We start from the raw sequence: 20,010 nt of genomic DNA, 5'->3' as shown, positions 1-20,010 counted from the left end.
AAAAAACCATTCAGGAATGAGAAGAATGTTTGAATCTCCCTTAATCTACTTTTTGTGGTGCTGATTGAGGGTTAATATGAACCCTTTGCTCATTAATTGAATTAAATCAGGCCATCAAGTGACATACTTGGGAAATTGTGTTGAGTTATTTTGCTCTGTAGAGCAATTTGATGTTGATCTGTCTGTTTGTTTTGTTGTTTTTGTTGTTTTATCTGAAGTCACATCACAAAAGAGAAAAAAGATGTTTTGCACAGTAATGGGTAGATTACCAAAAAGCAAAAGATGTCAATTTAATTCTCTCAAAACGTGACACTGCTTTTATTTGGAAGTGGTAAACAGGATGTGGCGTGGTTACTCGTGCTGTCTTGCCTCGCGCTGGAGGATTAAAGGGCTGCTGCTGTTCTCCGGGACGGGCAGCAGTGAGCGCAGCACTCGGAGCGCTCCGTGCCTTTTTACGCAGCGCAAGTCTGCGCGGATCTTCACTCTTCTTTACTTGTGCTGCAGCCGGAGGAGATCCCCTGTCTTATTCCTTTGGATTGCACGTGTTTTCTGTGGAATTTGCGCTTTTGCTCTTGGACCTGTGACTCTGTGCATAAAGGAATGTCTTTGTTGCTGTTTTTTTTTACGCACTTTAAGTTTTCTCTCGGTCTGCGCTCTCTTTTCCCCGGGGTGTAAATTGTGAGAAGCAGCAAACTGGTCGCACCAAAAGCCACAAAAACGGTTTTATTTTGAACAAGCGGTGGAGGAGAGGTGCGGGGGTCACGCTGCTGTGTTTTTCGTGGCAAAATAAAAAAATCTCTGGCGCTGCGCGTTGTGTGACAAAACCTGCAATGAGGAACGCACATTTTAAAACCCGCAACACCCCCCGCACGGAGCTTCCAGCCGTGGCTTCGCTCGGACGCACTTTGTAAGAAGGTAAGCAGAAGATTAACCGGCCGGGTTTCTGTTTCCATTTGCTCGTTTTTGGAGGATCTTGAACGAGAGTTTCTTGTGCGCAACGGAACGTGTTTGTGCCACAAATGAGCGCCGATGAACTGATCCTACTCTGTCAGCTTTTTATTTATTTTTTATTGTAAAGAAACCACAGGACCTACATTTTTATTCATCATTTTTCCTTAAAATAACAGAAACAAAATCGCAGTTTTTCTGGAAAGCTTGGCCTTGCTGCGTCCCGTCCTCCTCCCCCCTGGAGCGCAATAGTCAGCCTATAAAAGAGAACCTCTGTGCAAGATTGATCTTTTCCAAACTGACAAAACGGATAAATTGACATTCTAAACATTTTGTCTCTTTACATTCGCGTCTGATTCAGCCAAACTTCAGTCATTCTAAATGGAAACATTCATTATTTCCTTGGATTTTCTGGCTTCTTTTAAGAGCAGCTTTACAGCACCCGATACAAAGTAATTGACCTGTGAAGATGGTTTAGGCATTACATACATTTTAGCAGTGAAAAGGCTCAGTGGATTAGCACATGAATGGCCTTTAAGGGTGAGCAATGAATAATGTTTCCCTGGCAGCTGGCTGCAGGACCACTGAACTGTCAGGATCTGAAGGCCTCGCCAGCATTACTTCTGACACTCACAACTGCTTTCTGGAAAGAAAAGAAAAAGGAAAAACCCTCCAGTCTTTGTTAGTATTTGCAGTTCTCCCAAAGCCACTTGCAAAAGTAAAGTCAACAAATCATTGTAAAATTCCAAAATGGAGTGAATTAAATGCTGATGTTTTCTCCGAAAATAAGCCGGTGGTTAAAATAACAAATTTGTTAGTTTTCCATGCAGTGCACCAGTCACATGTCACCAAATTGCTGGTGGCAGAGCATGATTTGAAGTATGGACAGAGTTGCTCTGGTAGCCTGGCCTTTCTGTGACCTCCCCCGCCCTGTCCTGAGCTGTGCCACTTGGTGGAACAAGTCGTCACACAATGGTTATGGTATATGAGCGGCTCTTATGCATCCTATGGCTGCAGCAGAAGAGTGTCCCGGTCTCATGTTATTTAAAGAACTCTCTCCTTTTTAGCTCTCCCATTCCACTTCCCACACACACACTGCATCAAACTCACAGTTCAGAGAGAGAGAGGAGGCCTTCATGTCCAATAACCCGAGTCTGAAGATGGCTCTAGTATGAAAACTAAGTTGAAACTCCCAACAGTTCTGCTTGGAAGTGTCGAGTTGAGAACTCAGTTCTGACACCGAGATGAGAAATTTGGGAAAATCTTGAACCTTAAAATGCAATTTCTGCTAAAATCAAACATACCGCTTTTGCACATGAATGCATAAACTTCCATAATTACATCTGTTTGTCAAATTAACAGCACTATTATCATATTCCATATTCAATTGTCTCAGAAATACAAGTTGAGCTGTGAAAATCAGAGTAATGAGCAAATATGTGCACTTTTATTAAGCATGCGTAGACCAAGCTCCTAGAACATTTTCACATCGTGTTGCTGGGAAAATCCTTTTCCTCAACTTCTCCTGATTATGTTTGGTAAGTTTTGGAAAATCTTTCCAGTGGCTTACAGTACATTTCCCCTTGTTTACACAGACTGTGCATTACTCCCTGCAACAAAGTCACCTTTTTTCTTTTGTTACTGATGAATGTTAACAAAGCATTTTCTGTATTTTAAATTAAATTACCAAGCTCTGTATCCATTGGTGTTTATTAGTGCTGCAGCCCTGTGGTTGGCTAGCAGAAGGTCAGAACTTTGGCTGTGTGTAATTGGTTGTGACCGGTGGGTGCAGGCCTAATCTCTGCCCCTCAGCAACACGTTGCATCGGGTTCCTGCTAATTGGCCACTAATGGAAAATGTCTTTGTTGAGCCTGATTCTCGTCAGCGGCACCTCACTTTTGTTTATCTGCGATTAGCTCCTAATGGCTCTGAAGTCCACATGCATCCTGCGGATCCAAAGGCTTTGGGTTTTATGCTTTTTTTTTCTTTTTTTTAAACCCCCCAGTGTTGGTGAACATACAAGAATTTGTAACGCTTTTGTAAATTCAATTTCAACAAAGACTAGAACCCCGATTTCTCCAAAGAAAGCAAAAGCGGTGGTGGGAGCTATGAGTGAGACTTGGCCGCCCTGAGCCCAGCTGTTCTCTCCTCTCCAGCCTCGGTTTCTTGTGCAAAGCTGCCGCTTCGAGATGAGATTTAAATCTGACCCATCTCGAGTGAAGCCATGGAAAAGCGACCGCGGTTTTTGCTAGCTGCTCAGCAATGTGAGCAAAATGAGGCTTCTGCTTGAAGCTTCCCAGAGCTGCACGTCTGTGACTGCTTTTTGGATACATTAAAATCAGATAACCTACCAGAGTTTCGGGTTAAATACTCTCCGAACCCTAATCCTTTAATTAGAATCAGAAATCGACTCCCATTTTTTTGACTCTCGGAGATAATTTTTGTCTGCGGCCCATTTTCAAAGATGATGAATTTGATTAGTTTTGTAATGGTCTGTTTAGCCTGGCTGGAGCCTGAATGAATGAGAATGCTCGAGGTCTTGTAGTATTTGTCCACAACGGCTCGGTGCAGCTGTCAGACTCGGGTTACACATTAAAAGCGGCCGTCACCTGGGTTACAGCGTGAGCCTCGGAGACCGGAGACCAGGACGATGATAATTAACCTGAAACAGTGAATCATTGTCCGCCGACGTCGCGGTCACAGTGATTGCGATCCAAAAACAAACCCCCCTCCAGGTCTTGAGCAAACCTCTCACTCCCAACTGACCAATCATGCGCCTGCATTTACATTTCCCCCGGGGTGGAAGAGGTCGGCCCTCTTTAGAGGAGAAAACAAGCCTCTTTACATCCTTTCCTTTGCCCCCTCGAGTCACTCATGAAGCGTTAGCGATGCACTTGACTCGAATTACCCGAGTCTCTAAATCGGACCTAATTGAAATGATGTCGTTTTTTGAGGGGGAAGTTTGAGGTTTAAGTTTCAACAAAAAGGAAATCCCAGACATGACACATGTTGTAAATCACAAGAGTAAAAGTGGAAAGAAGGAGCCACAGGTCCTGTAGGTCCACATCTACACCAGCGCCGATGGTCGAGATGCTCTGATGGGTTTTTTAATAGATTGTTTGCTTGAGAGCAACGTTATGACCGTGAATTAAAACCGAGTGAATCAAAGAAGTCATTTTTTCAGAAGTTATCTTGCATCTTCATACACTTTACAAGGTGAAATTGTGCAGCGTGAAGTTTTTGACATTACCACTTAGATGTAATGTGGTGTGAAATGATTTCCTTCAAGCCCAGTCAACTCCCTGTGGCTATTTGCATACCGTGTATTAAAAAGTAACTCATCACACTTCGAATGAAAATCACCGCTATCTACCTGGCAGCATGCAAGAGGAATAGGAGAACGGTACATACATGTTTAATCATTTTAATCTGCTCATATGGGACATCTGAGCTGTATTTTTGATAAGCGTTTTCGCCACAACTCGTCCGGGACGCACGAGGATTTCATGTATATCATTCGAGCAAACGAGCTTTAAATAAGCAACAATGGTGCAGGCGGTAATGGGGCGTGCTGGGTTTGCCTCTGGCTATAACATCATCCTGCTGGGACCTCTGGGATTTGCTAAACACTCCTCTTCCTCTCGTCCCGCTTGATCGCTCTTTGATGACTGAATCTGCCCGTTCCCGTTCGTATTATCATAACAATCAATATGCATGGCAGCAATATCTGGCCACCGTATGTATTTTGTTAATATTTATGGAGCCTATTTATGAAGTCTGTGGTTTGCCCTTCAACGATGACAGCACATGTTGCGGAGGTTTGCTTTTCTTCACAAGGTGGTGTTAAAAGCTGGACTTGACAGTAAAAGTCTGTTTGGCTGATGGCAAATGGCGAAGAATTCTGAGTGGTGATGGAGAATTCACCCGACTTGACCTGTTTATTTCTGTATTCTCTTGCTAGGATCATGTGTTGTACAGTAAGTCTTGGCATGTCAGTGGGATGTTTTATTTATTTTAGCTGTGAACGGTCTCCTTAGATTTCCACTCTCATTAAAATGTCTGGATTGACGATGTCGATAGATTGCTGTTCCGGGTGTCTCAACTGTAAAGCTTCCAAATCCCAGGAGAATATCGACTGGACTTGAGCCTAACTTTTTTCTTTATTCAATAATGCAAGTTATTTGATTGAGCAAAATATTTGATTGAAAGCAAACACTTGCTAGTACCAAAAAAAGCCAGGAGCCTTCAAAATACCGTGGAGCAGGTTCCCACGTCTGCAGTCGGTTCTGGAAAGTGTCTGTTTTTCTCTTGACATGTACAAACCGAATTCTGACAGTCCTTCTGCAGTCAAAGCCTTGGTCCCAGCCCCCAAAGGAGGTCTCTAGGTTGGGAACCACAGCTCTTGCAGGCCATTAAAGTGTGAATTTGAAAAAGGCTGGGGAAGCATTGACAGCTGTACTTTGGAAATGAGACGTGGCTTTGCAGTGATACGCCTCAGATGAACTTGTCCATCCATCCGCTTTCTATACCGCTTTACCCAATTTGAGGTCGTGGGACGCTGGAGCCAATCCCAGTGAACAATGGGTGATGGTAGAGAGCAGAATGGCTTGGTATCATCACAGACCACTCACATTCACACACACCAGCAGTTTATTGCTTCACCAATGGATGCTAATGCATGTTTTTGGATTGTGGAGTTACACTGCAGCAGAGAGTTGATACATAAAAAGGAAGCACGAACAATGTTGGTCACATGCGAGTCTTTGAGACTCAGTACAGGCTGAACAACAGATATACAAGAGGCCAAACACTGGCAGCAGCTTTTTATCCTTAATTGTGAGCACAGCGTAACAGATCCTTGGCCAGCCAAGGTGTCAGTCTGTCAAACAGTGTCCCGGGTGTCCTTAAGCTCCTTCGTGGAGCTGTCTGTCAGACGGGCTTGGCTTCCATCTGGGACGATAATGGGATTGTCTCCCTGGTTTGGCCGCCTGAGGGGCGGCAGCGGTTAGTGGGATGTGACCTTATGGCCACCCAGTTTCCACTCGCGGGGTTTAGCATCGTCAAGGACACGGAGATCAGTATGTGTGCCGTGTCCTCACCCTTCTCCTTCGGAATACAGATGTGTTGAAGTTGGCCTGAATTTTAATGCTAATCCACTCACGGGGGTATTTAAGCCGCATCCTGATCTTCTCTCCTGAGCCAGCTCATAAGCTCTGAGTCGGAGACATTCTTGGAAGTGTTTGGAAGACGACGCTCTGCTCTATGGACATGAATGGAGCTGAACTAGCTGCTTTTCTGTTATTTCTAGGGTGGGGCCACTGGGATGTGGAGCCAGTGAGCAAGTGTCCGTGGCCGTTTGTACGGTGCTGTTTTCCATCACTGTCGTGTGCTGCGCTCTGCTCGTTCCCCCAGGCTGTCGGTGATTACCTCTCCTTCCTTGATACCTCAGAGGATTGTTGAGCATTTCATTTGTGGCATCCACGTTTTTTACCATGAGAAACTGTGACCTCTCAACCCTCTTCCGGGGGTCCGCAAACCGAAGCCTCCAGCCACACAGTCTGAATGATGGATTTTCTTTTTCACCTCTAAAAGAAACATTTGGGTTTTTTTATTCCTGTGATTAATGGCACACTCCTGAGCCCAAAACAGTAACTGCAGGATGACGTCTTGTTTGCCTTGAAATCCGACCTGAAACGTAGTTGTACTCACTTCGTGATTTATGAAACTGGGCGTTTGTTTTCACCCGACTGGCAGCGTATCCAAGAAAATGGTGAGGGAAAAATGTACGGCAGTCATTTGGAAACCACAAATCACACTTTTCAGCAGTGTAATTTACAGGATGAATTAACTGCTGCTTTTATTTCTGATCCGAGGCTCTTGTTCAATTAAATCTTTCATCGGTATGCACGTGAGGCGCGGGCCGGACTGATCCCGTCTGTGTTTACCTCCGGCAGGAAGATCTGCGTGCACTGCAAGTGTCGTCGTGAGGAGCATGCAGTGACAGTCATGCCTGTTGAGATGGAGAAGACGGTCACCAAGCTGATGTACGACTTCCAGAGGAACTCGACTTCAGACGACGACTCGGGCTGCGCGCTGGAGGAGTACGCCTGGGTACCGCCGGGACTCAAGCCTGAACAGGTATTATGTTTTTTTTATTATTATTATAACGCTTTCCAGTCTTAAGGTCCCGTTTACACGACAAAGTTTGAAGTGAAACGATTCAGGTTGTGTTGATTTTTTGGGGGGGATTTTTGCCAGACGATTCGGGACACACAAAGCATCCTCTTGTTTCAAAGTATTGTTTACAGTTTATAAAGCAGGTGTTTGCAAACTGAGTGCATCGAAAAGCGATCGAATAACAATGAGTCCTGCCATCACGTTTGGGTTCCACTCCCTGAGCTCTGATTTCACCAGGCTCTCAATGATTTCTAACACACATCTAGAAGAAGCTCTATAGCAGTGAGGCTGAAATGCTGATCGGACGACTCCACAGATGAGTACGGGCAGGTTGCAGTTATGAAACCAAAACGCATCACGCTGTACTCCTAATAAAAATTCCTCACACTGCACTGTTGGTTTTGTTACATGCTTGTGCACCTACATGTCGTCATGTGACGGCATTCCTCTTCTGCTGACTGCGCTGCCTGCAAGCTAATGGATAACAAGGATTATGCTGCCCAGGCGCTCAAATTAATCTCCAATTAATACTGCTTGCAAAAATGTTTACAGTATGTTTCGCCGCCTTCATAGCTGCGAGGCCGAGTCTGTGCAACACATTGCGTGTTCATGAAAATCCTATTGTATAATTGTAAACCGTAGATGTGCACATGTGGGAGGGTTTACAGCTTCATTGGACAATGGAAGGGTTTACAGAGCCTGGTTTCATTTTGTTGATGAGCTGAGAGCAATGAGCTGGTCAATACATCGCTGGCACGGCCGCTTGTTTTCACCTCGAAGCCCTGAGAGCAGCTATTTTTCATCCCTCTCCAGAGTCACACTCATAACCCCAAAGTCAATTAGGTTCTCGTCTCGTGGCAATATGACCTCAGGAACAATGGAGCAATAATGAGGGCTGGGCTGTTTGGCAGGGGGAAAGGCTACACTGCCTTTAAAGTAAATGATTTTTGTATTGACTATCCACATAAACCACAAAGCGATTCTGTTGTGCATTTAGGCCGGCACGTGAGACGTGTTCCCAGCTTTAACAGCTTTTTTCCTTTTTCATGTTTTAAAGTAATTCAATGTGTGGAAACCTTTTTGAATAAGAGCGGAAGTAAACAGAAAAGCTGCAGCTCTGGGGTCTGAACGCTGGGTTGAGATTTTTCCTTGCTGGGAGCCAGTTCTGTCAGTCTGAGCTGGTCGTATTGCAAAGTCACTGCTTTCTACTGAGAGATTCCAAAGCCACCCTATAGCAATCAGTCAGGTTTCTCTTTGGGATCATGAGGGATAATGCAGCTCTTAGTTGAAACTGTTTCCATCAACAGAACAACAGCCAGGGATGTCTGGCAGCTGATTTAGTCCGTGCTTGTTGCTGAAACGCAAACACAATAAAATAGCCTTAATCGCCAAATGGTAGTGTTATTGAGTGTGGTGGATATGTTATTCAACCGCATTACAGAAGAATGTTTACTGGTCCCTTCACTCTCTTCTCCATTCTTTAAAATGAAATGATGAAAAGCCGACAAGCTCGTTTGCCAAGAACACAAATGTTCGTGTTGTTTTCTTGCTCTTTAACCATGGAAGTTTTCAAGCTGTAGTTGAATGTGCACACTCTGCACAGCAGATGCCAGGATCTGATCTGAATTTGCAGTCGAACATGAAGTTTCAAACCACTCGCATGTGGGAAATTTGAATAGAACGTTGGCTCAAGGTTATTCGTACAGGCTGGAGGTCTCTGCAGGCTCTGAAGTGGATAAATTAACTCTCAGACAACAAAAGGCCGGCGTGAACGGGGGAACCGAGGGCGGTTTGACCTGCTCCAAATCGGGCTCGATAATAATTAGACCCAGTCCGGTCCGAGTTGAAGGACTATAAAAGCCGCCGGCTGCCGACCGGATTCCAGCCGGCGGCTGTGAATGAGAGATAAATGACGAGTCTCTGGATGGAAATGTCATTTGAGTCGTCCGTCTCAACTTTCTCCAAAGTTGAAAACGTGTAGAAATGTGTGATCTCCTGAGGAATGAGCTGATCTGGTTTTCCTTTTAGAGTGAGCATAGCTTGACTTTAATCGTTTTTAGAAAAATGTGCGACTCCTCGACTGACTGCCAAAAGCTTTCATGCATATCGTCACGGTTTGGCTGCTGCATTAGCAGATAATTTGATAGTTTTACCCTGAAGTCATACTTTCTTAAATTCTTTATGATCAAATATGTCGAGGTTGATGGAGAATGTCACGTCAACGTGACGACACTAGCTGGTAGCTGCTGCATTTCTGGAAATGACTGTGGTCTGTAAATGAACACTATCGGTCATTCTTTTAACTCGGTTTTACTATGTGATCATGTCCAACCAAATACTTTGAAATCAAGTGTAAACTGGCACCCAAGACGTAATAGAAGTTTACCGTTTGAGCTCAAACGTTGTATAAATGGAGCCTTAAAGAGTGAAAATGGAACTTAAACCCTGTTTTCCATGGAAGCACGTCTTTCCCACAGCGTTCGACTGTCGCCGTCAGTGTTTCCTCTACAATAACCTATCTGTGTCCACTAAGCGTTGCGAAGTGGCTTGTTGAGAGTATGTCGGAGCTGGTGCCTGGCGGTGTCTTTCCCTCCGCCTGTCTGGCCCGTAGCAGCAATAGAAACCAGCTGTGAGGAGCGATCCCTCCTGTCACTCATTTGCAAAGTCCTACCATTTGCTTTAGCTTTCCAAAACACTCCCTCCAGTAGGCTACAGTTCAGAATCCTTCCCTGTCTTTAGTTTGGCCTGCTTTCGATTACAGTTATTATCACAAGCTGCTTCTCCTGGCTCTCACTCAGACTTTGTGTGGAGTGTGTGCGTACAAGCGAATGTATATCTGTCCTTAGATCTTTTCCTCGGGGCAGTGAGCGTTTTACCTCCAGATAGCAACTCTGTTGTTGTTGGAGCCTCTTCTCTCAGTTTATCACCAGGTCTGTGTTTCCATGTGTGTGTTGTGTGACTTATCGGTGCTTGACCACGGTCTGTCCTTCGTGGGCCGTGGTGAGGCACCGCCCCGCCCCCCGGCGTCCGTCCTCAGTTGTCCTGCTGGACACGGATCCGGGGTCCCTCGCCAACTCGAGTAGAAGCCAACAAAAGCAGAGCGGGAGGAATTGGGTTCCACTCACAACAGGATACTCCTGCTATAAATTCATCCCATCAACACAGATAAAAACCCTCTTTAAGGAATCTGATCCCCCAGCTGAGACAGTCAGCCTTGAATAGGTGAGGCCTCGTAAAAGCACTGCGGGGTTACGGTTCAGTCGTTCTTTCAGGTTATTCTGGTTAATCTTTGTTTTTGCCAAGGACGGCACTGATGTAAATCTATTCCGCCGTCTGAGAGGTCATCAACGGAGACATGACTTAGTCAGCAGCTATCGATCATGGATGCTGCCTTTCCGAAAGCGTCTGCTGTTTGGTGGTTTTTGTCTTTGGATTCTTTCTTCTCTAATTTCTCTCTTTTCCTTCTCCTCTTCTTCCTCCTTCCTTTCCTTTTTGACCTCTGTCCTCAAATCTTGCTTTAAAATGCCGAGGCTTATTTGGCTCGTTCCGCCCCCTCCGGTCACGTTCGTATATAACCGCCTGACCTCCGTGATACCCCGGCCCCCCGTTACAGTGTAATAAAAAAAGACGGCCGTAAATAACTTGGGGATGACACTCATTGTCTGCCTTGGTAATGTGAAGAATGTGCAAGTCATTTACGGAGTCCAGATTAGCATTAATCTGCTGCCGCCGAATGCAGTCTCGACTACACACACATGCGTACGTGTTACTGTTTTCCTCAAGCGTGTGTGCGTGTGCATGTGTGTGTGTGCGCTTGACAGGTGGGTAATACATTCCCATGTCAGTGTGTAGAGATGGAGAGATGGGGGGCAGGTTCCATTAAGTCTCTGCTGGTGGGCCATAAATCAAAGTGATTTTAACTGTGTGTGTGTGTGTGTGTGTGTGTGTGTGTGTGTGTGTTTTGGTGACCTCCAGATGTAAATCTTAATCGTTTTGTCTTTTCAAACCAATATGTTTTAGCACTGAAATGATAAATTTACCAGATTAAAATGGTCAAAGCTACTTGTAATCTGTCGTCTGTCATTAATTTAAAGTGTATAATATTTAATGGGGCTGCTTGATGTTGGTTTAAAACGAAAGATGCAAATAAAAAGTGTTAAAAGCTTCAATGAATTATGTTGATTTATTTGAGATGTTAAAGATTCTTCTTTGGACTTGATGCCAGCTTTTCTTTAACTGTGTGTTTGTAGTTTCTACCGCCAGCGATGCAGAACCAGCTATTTTTTTGTTATTGTTGTTTTTAGTCATTCTCCGTTGATTTTTGTGCATCGACTTCTGTCTCATTAGTACCATGGATGGTGTAATGTTGACACAATGAAGGCTAGGCTAATAAGCGATTAAGAGAATCATAGTAAAGTGAGTTTATTTTCAGCAGTGCTCAGCTGTTCAGGACGTTTGGTCCACAGGTGAGGAGCGTCGGAACTAAAAGCTGCTTCACCTTGTTTCTCGTGACTCTGGGAACACTTAGTAAGCCTCTTTCAGAGGACCTCAGGGGTCTGGCTGTTTCATATTTTCACATTTATTGCTGTTCAATCTTTATTGTTGCTAAATCTCTGTTGATATCACTTTGAATATATCGGACCGCTGTAATTAGTCTGAGGTTAAAGTTCAGCTGATGGTCCTCTCCATCGACAAAGTCCAGTTTTTTTCTTTTTTAAAGGCTAAACCTGTTTGTGGGTGGAGCGTTTTGGTTTGTTGCAGTTTGGCTTCATCCTCTTTCTGCTCCTTTGTTTTGCTCCTCAGGTGCATCAGTACTACAGCTCCCTGCCCGAGGACAAGGTGCCCTATGTGAACAGCCCGGGAGAGAAATACCGCATCAAACAGCTGCTCCATCAGCTCCCGCCCCACGACAATGAGGTGAGAGTAAAGACTGACGCCCTCCCCCCGCCACCTCCACCCATCCATCACCCCTCGCTCCCCCCGCTTCAGGGCAGTGCAGAGATAAGAGGAGCACAGACGAGACGGACAGGAAAAATGGAGTCTGTCTTCTTAATGGGCAGGAATGAGATAGTGAAGTGTTTGTGTGTAGCTGCCAATTTCCTCTACATTATCACAACCTTACCTCAATTAACCATCTCATATTATCACATGTGGCAAAACTGACCCTTTAAAGCAGCTTTCAAGTTGCACTTCTGATTTCCTTGATTATTCAATCATTTCGTTTTATTTTGGTAAATATTTTTCCCTTTTCATTTTTAGTTCTGTTACAAAAATGGAGTGAAAGAAATCCAGTGTGTGGGATTTTTTTTTGGTGGGGAGGGACAAAACTGGATCTGCCCCCAAATCCCCTGCAGTACAGAAATCATGGGAACCAAAAACTATTTTAACCAAACAGATCAAAATAAAATCAATGTAAAACATTTGAGCCATCTTCCACCATCTTTGAATTCAAGAAATAACGACTATAATCAATTACTGCCCGTTGGCGTGTCTCATGTCTGACACTGGTGTTGTATTCTAAAGCTATAAACAAAACGTGTGTCCAGGTGCGGTACTGCAACAGCTTGGATGATGAGGAGAAACGGGAGCTGAAGCTTTTCAGCAACCAGCGGAAACGGGAGAACCTGGGCCGCGGGAACGTCCGCCCATTCCCGGTGACCATGACGGGAGCGATCTGCGAACAGGTAGCTGGCCCCGGCGCATCGTGCCGTGGCTTCATCTGGAAACGCCACTCCTGCCGTCGGCGCCGCGATAAGAGTGAATGTGGTGTGACGGGGTCAGGGGTGTGTCATGTGGCTGCTGGAATGAAAGCAATGAATCGTGTGACGGACACGGCGACCGGCCCGATGGTGTTTATGATGTACGGGAGGAGCTTTGCGTTGACCTATAAAGGCCAACGACGAGGATAGTTGTCATATTTTATCTCTGTGTTTTGACCTTATCACTCTCACAACAAAGTGCTGCTCTCAGAGCACCTGAGCTTTATCTTCATTTTCTGTCCATCGCACCAGATGAGAGCCTCAATAAAAATCACTCTTATCCCCAAAACATTAAGAGGATTAACGTTTAATCTGTTCCATACGTGCCTGAAAACATCAGTTATGTCCAGGTTCCATTAAATGTGTGTTAGTCCCTGTAGAAGTGCGTAAACACTTGATTTTCACCTTCTAAACCTTCCAGAAGCGCTATTTTTATAGAAACGGTAAAAACTTTGCACATTGCGTAAACGAGGTCTGAGAGCTGTCAAATCCATGGTCAGTGGTCGGTGGTCCAGGACCCCAGGTTGTAAACTGTTGACCTAATGCAGTCTACGTTTAGCAGGTTTCAGAATCCACCCGCGGCTCCTTGCTGCTGTGTTAATATCAAGCTCAACACAGCTGCCTGTTGTGTTGGTGCCCCGGGTGTATCGCTTCTTTACAGCTTCAGTTGTTGCACGTCCAGCCAGTACACACACACACACACACACACACACGGGGGAGAAGGTTGTGAGAGAGAGTGTGTATTGATTGATTCCCCCCCCAACTCCTCCCCCGCCGCATGGCCTCCTTGTGCCGGTTAGATAACCTGATAGTAACTCCAGCTCCATCTCTACCTTTGCGCCCTTCTGAATCTGCATTTCTGAGCTGACCTTTTCCAACCTGTCGTTTATCTCTCCCGCATCACCGCCTCTGTACTTCCATACCTTTCTCAGTCTCCTTTTTGTCCTGCTATATATCTGTTTTTATCCACTCGATGTCCTTCGACAGTCTCTCCTCTGTTTGTGCACGCCCTCTCCACACACACACACACACACACACACACACACACACACACACACACACACACACACACACGCACAGTCTGGTCCTTGTTCTCTGGCTGTACTTCGGTTTTAATGCACAAATTGCATTAAAGGCGCAGATGTACGGATTCGACACGCTGGATCAGCGTCTAGATTTATCAAAGATGAGACGAAAGGCATTGAAACTTTCCTGGAAAATCTGCATCTCCCATCTGATTAGACGTCTTGGATTATTTCCTGGAATATTTCCAAGTGCATCAATTTTCTGTGTCTTATGTAACTGAATTATTCTGGCTCTTTTTTTTTTTTTTTTTTTTTTTTTTTGTACAGTAATGTGTATGACGAAAATGTCCAGATGAAAAGATTAAAAGAATCGGTCAAATTAGTTAGTTTGATGAGTTAGTTGGTGTAACCAAAATGATCCAGCAGTCACCACCTTTTTTTTCTTACCGTTGTACTTTTTATGTTGAATTGGAGCGGATCTTTATGAATAGTAGCCTATTGGACGGTGCCGTCTAATTTCCTTCCCTAAGCAACCTGTAGTAACAAGGGTTGGTTCACAATAACGGGGAAAGATTCAGTTCTTCTCAAAGGGCTTTGGGTTCACAGGCGTCCAGATGTATCTCTTGAATTCACATTTCAGGGTCTTTAGTTTGAACTGATTGGTTGAGCTGTTGCTAATCATAAAACACCTATTTGAACTTTTTTTTTTTGATATTTATGGATATGAGTGAATATCATATAATTCGCCATGCATTGCTGAGTCATCAGTTAAGCGTGTCAGTGATAATGCAGCGTTTTTATGGGAGATGATTTTGTCACATCAAAGAAAGAAGGTCGTGGATTTCTTCCTTAAAAATAGACTTCTGTAGTGTGTCGTGTACAAAGTGAATCAAATGTAAACACGTATTCTGTAAGCACAGTTATATTTTCTGGCTTTAAAACTAATGGAAAATGTATGCTGTCCTTTTTCTTGTTTGTACCAATTTAGATCAAACCTATCCTGTATAGACCCTGAACTAACTGGATTTTGACACATTTGGTTTTAATTTAAACAGAGTTTGCAGTGGTTTGGCACAGACTGAATCTGAAGCGTGGATTTGTAAATACGAAGCTCCTTCCTGAAATCTGTCTCTCTCTGTCTGTGTATTTTCAGTGTGGAGGACAGATAAATGGCGGCGACATCGCCGTGTTTGCGTCGCGGGCGGGGCACGGCGTGTGCTGGCACCCAGCCTGCTTTGTGTGCAACATGTGCAGCGAGCTCCTGGTGGACCTGATCTACTTCCACCAGGATGGGAAGATCTACTGCGGGCGGCACCATGCCGAGAGGCTGAAGCCGCGCTGCACGGCCTGCGACGAGGTAAACGGCCGTCACATGCACACGCTCCGGTCTGCACACGCTACGACACACCCTGTTTAAGATAGCATGCCTGTAACTACGCTGGTGTGTGCACTATATATACACACATTCTGAACTCATGCATGCCTGCATACACACTCCAGTCATATGACACTCAGTTCCGCAACATGAACTGCTGGGGTTTTATGGCATGCTGGGATTTTTTCCACTCTAATGGGGTCAACGTTTAATATTCTTATCTCCTCGCCATTAATCTGTTACCCTGCGAGTGGAGACAAGGACACTCTGGGTGCTCAGAAGGCGCCCTGGTAGTTTAACAGCCGCACAATTAAAAGCAAATGCACCATCTAGAGTCCCCACACACATTAGCCTCCTCCTGCTCAAGCCGGTGACAAAGAGGGGTGATCAAGACTGCAAAGCTATGGAGGAGAAAGTGGGGCGTATGGACGGGGGAGGGCGGCCCGGGAAAGTCTTTGTGCCGTCAGTCAGCACGCATTAATAACCCAGCTGAGGTTTTTACCTCTGTGGACCGGTGATAAACGATCCTCCTTCCGATCTCTCTTTTCTTAGATCATCTTTGCGGATGAGTGCACCGAGGCCGAGGGCCGCCACTGGCACATGAAGCACTTCTGCTGTTTTGAGTGCGAGACGGTGCTGGGGGGCCAGCGCTACATCATGAAGGAGGGACGGCCCTACTGCTGCTCCTGCTTCGAGTCCCTTTACGCGGAATACTGTGATTCCTGCGGGGAACACATCGGTACGCCGCCTCTTCATCAGTCTTATCGGGGTTAATACGAACTGTCTTTGTCGTCACAAGGCCACAGGAGACCTTAGGTTAAGAAATATTTCATTACTAAATACATGCCAATTGGCCAGGTCCAAAGGTCAGTCTGTAGAAACTTTTTTTTAACAAAAGGACAGACCTTACTCTGGTTTTTAGCAGTTTATCATGGAGTGATATTACTAGTGATCAAGCATTTGAGGCAAATGAACTGAAGGTCCTCTGCTTGCAGGGCACAGAAATATGTATGGTATACATCACGAAGTATGAACAGAACCTCAGGCAAAGACATAACTTTATCAAGAGACTTCAAGTGTCAGGGTCTGTTTTCATCCCTGAAGCAGGCACCAAGTGTCGGCTACATTCATATTTAAACATCTCAGACTGTGTAATGACTTACACGTCCCTGTAAGAGAAGAAACTACGATGTATTACAGCTGGAAACTTTCATTTACTCACCTCTTGGCTCCAGGCCACCTCCTCGGTGTCTGGCGTGTGTAGGTGTGTTTCCTGGGATGCCCAGGTGTGAATTTAGCACATATCACAAAATTTGCTCAGTAATTATTCCTCAGACAGGATACAGGAAAATATTTGGCTGGGGAAAAAAAAGCAACATACTATAAATTGAAACCATCAGAAAACACTCTCGAGCAGATGGCAGCCATTAGCAAATAGCTGGTTTTCTTTCCTCTACTACAACTGGAAACATTCTCAAAATGCTCTGTGTTTATACAATGCTGGCGAGCTCCATAATGAGTTTGCCCCGAAGCACAGAGAAGTAACTGCCTTAAGCTCCCTTTCTTGTTCTCCACAAGCTTCCCGCAATATGCTCCTATTTTCACATTAAATAGCATTTTTAAATATACCTCTAAGATTTAGTCTGAAACCCTTTGATAAAAACAGCATGCTTTGCATTTTCATTTAACTTTGTTCATATTTCTTAACGTCTTGGTCTTGTTTCTCTAAATCATGTGAATTGATGTTTTTACCCCCCTCTCCTGCAGGCATTGATCAAGGCCAGATGACGTACGACGGACAGCACTGGCACGCCACGGAGGGCTGCTTCTGCTGTGCCCGCTGCAAACGCTCGCTGCTGGGCCGGCCTTTCCTCCCCAAGCAGGGTCAGATCTTCTGCTCGCGCTCCTGCAGTCTGGGGGAAGAGCCCAACGGCTCCGACTCCTCTGATTCAGCTTTCCAAAGTGCTCGCTCCACCAGGGAATCCAGACGGAGCTCAAAGACAGGGAAGAGTGGAGGAGGGGGCGGTGTGCAGACTGAAAGATTTTCTGGGGAGGTGGACCCACTTTCTCTACAAATGGACCTTCTGAGTCTCTCCAGCCAAACACCCAGTTTGACCCGTGAGCCTCCTTCCTGGCAGAGCCAGGAGGACGAAGGTGGCACTTACAGCTATGAACCCAAGACGAATCCAATCGCCAACCCCACTCCTCTGCAGCTGCTCAGCCAGTGCAATGTCAGGAGTGCCTATAATCCTGGACAGAATAACCAACCGCAGGATCACAGGATCAAGGAGAACGGAGGTTTGAAGAGACCGCCCATCTCGGCCATGAAAGGCCAGTCTCTGAACGAGGCGTGGTTCCAACAGCCAGCTCCGGGGGAATACTATCCACCCAAACTGAGGACCCAGAAGAGCTTCACTGAGGTGACCCACTGCTCTCAGCACCGCAACGGCTTCTCTTCAGACAAGCGCTCGATAAGTTTGCACGGCTTTCAGAGGGACAGAGATGCCGGCCCGTCAACGACCAGTCAAGTGGCAAGAAGCAGGAACCCCATCAATGCACTTAGCTTCACCGAGCAACTGACTCCACTTGAGCAAACCCCAAGAGGATCCATGGAGTCCTTGGCTCTGTCCAATGCTACAGGTGAGTACAGTAGCAGTAGATGTTGTACTTCTCATCTGTATAAAAAGTAAAAGGCAAAATTGATCTAAAATGCAACTTTGTTGCTTTCCAGGCAACTCAGCGGATGGCGGAGGAAAGCGCCAGGAGCATCTTTCTCGTTTTTCAATGCCGGACCTGAGTAAAGACTCTGGAATGAATGTGTCGGAGAAAAGCAACATGGGCACTCTCAACTCTTCAGGGCAGTTTCGAAGCTCTGAGTCCATTCATAGTCTCAATGCTAATCAGGCCTACATGGAAATGATCCCGTCCAGGTCCTCTCAGTACCAGGTCCAGTTTTGTGACCCTCCTGGCAGGGCTGTCGGTATGGGCATGAATCATTTACCGCCTGGCTTCACCTTCCAGGAGGAGGACAGGATTAGTTTGGTTAGTAGCGCCAATGCTGCGCGCCTGCCACCCATTAACGAACGCAGGATTGGTGGCGTTATGGGTGGAGCTGGAGTTGGTGGAAGAGGTTCGACCGTCCGCATAGATGCTCCAGAAGACACCCCGCAAAGGCGTCGGCACCACCATCACCGATCCCGCAGATCTCGTCGTTCTCGTTCGGAAAACGCCCTAAATCTGGTGGCGGACCGCAGGGCAAGGCCACAAGAAAGGCCACAGATGCGTGTCCAAGAGGATTACGACCGTTTCCCTCCGCCAAGGAGCGCCAGGGACCAGCTGGGAGGTGGAGTGGGAAGATACCAGCCCCCTCTCTTCAGGCAGTGCCCCAGGACCACCTCAGACTTGACTTTACAGAACCCAGGGGCCAGCAGACGCACCGGCTTGTCCCAGTACTCCTGGGACGACTACTATGACGACGATGACTGGTGCTCCACTTGCTCTTCATCCTCCGAATCAGAGGACGAAGGCTACTTCCTGGGCGAGCCGATCCCCAGGCCAATACAGTTGCGCTACCTCAGCAACCAGGAATTGGTTCATAAGTACAACAACGCAGGGATGGGAGGGTCCAGTCGGAGCGGGCAGCTGCACACCCGCAAACGCCGAAAAAGCAAGAACTGCATCATCTCTTAACATTCTGACATTTGGTCGTCCAAATGACCGTTTGTTCAGCTCGTGTACACAAACACCCTCCATCTGGAACCAGACACCAAAACAACCAGTCAATTTATTCAGTGTTTAGTGTTGATTAACATGTAATTGAGAGTCGGTGATGAATTACAGTCGGTAAACAGTGGAAACACAACAATGTTTGCATGTTTGTTCATTTTAATGTTTCAGATTATCTCCAGAGTATTACGGCTATCGGACGCATCACAATGTTTATCTAAAAACTGATGTGCAATCAATTTCAATAGTAACTCCATTTCAATGCAGCCAACAAACAGTTAAGGTACAGTTTAGCTTTTTCATGCAACGTAATTGAGTCATAGGATGTACTGTACAATTGAATTCAGCTCATAGTGTGTATATAGATAAATGAATTAATAAACTCACTTAAGTTAAGGAAGTCTGTGTAAATATGGTTGTAAATGAGGCCTCACATATTTTTATATTTTCTATGGATAGAATCATTTATGTATTGGATATCTATAATGTAGAGATAGAACACCACAGAAACAACTTATGCATGTGTTATTTGGCTGACCTGGTCCTGCATTTGGAATAAAGGAGTATTTCAGTGATTATTTTTGTGACTGACAGCTGGTGTTTCTCCCAAGAGGCTGACAGCCCGAGTGACGAACTGTGCACAACAGTCACTTTCTCCATCTGTTTAATGCATAAATGAATGACAATACGGTGACAGCCTTTGATTCGAGTCATCCTCCGCTGAATTGTCAGACAGTAATGAGTGCAGTCACATTCAAACACAAAGATGCATTGTCCTGGGAACAGATGCCACTGAAGTTTTGGTTTATTGCATCAGCCTCAGCAAGTTGAAAACTGCTGACCTTGGAGATTCTGTTATTGGAACCTGGTGATACTTCGGGCAACATGTTTTCTGCTAATCCTTATGTCATGGCTGCAGCAGTCTCTTATGGTTTAAATTTTTTGCTTTTGTTTTGACTAAATGCAGGCTATTTAATGACATTTTCCTTTTTAGAACATT

At 45.5% G+C, this 20,010-nt stretch overlaps 1 protein-coding gene across 1 annotated transcript; it reads left to right on the top strand.

The window, feature by feature from the left end:
- Positions 1-432: 432 nt before the first annotated feature.
- Positions 433-19,585, top strand: prickle2b (prickle homolog 2b). The gene is made up of 8 exons (XM_030091694.1): positions 433-915; positions 6,903-7,086; positions 11,929-12,042; positions 12,672-12,809; positions 15,063-15,266; positions 15,837-16,023; positions 17,052-17,924; positions 18,016-19,585. Exons 2-8 carry the CDS (start codon positions 6,955-6,957, stop codon positions 18,972-18,974), a joined length of 2,607 nt encoding a protein of 868 aa, XP_029947554.1. The 5' UTR covers positions 433-915; positions 6,903-6,954; the 3' UTR covers positions 18,975-19,585.
- The last annotated feature ends 425 nt before the right edge of the window (positions 19,586-20,010 follow it).

This window comes from Salarias fasciatus, chromosome 5, assembly GCF_902148845.1.
Source record: "Salarias fasciatus chromosome 5, fSalaFa1.1, whole genome shotgun sequence".
NCBI classification, from domain to species: domain Eukaryota; kingdom Metazoa; phylum Chordata; class Actinopteri; order Blenniiformes; family Blenniidae; genus Salarias; species Salarias fasciatus.
Note: the sequence above shows the minus strand (reverse complement) of the source record. Positions and strands in the feature narration are given on the sequence as shown.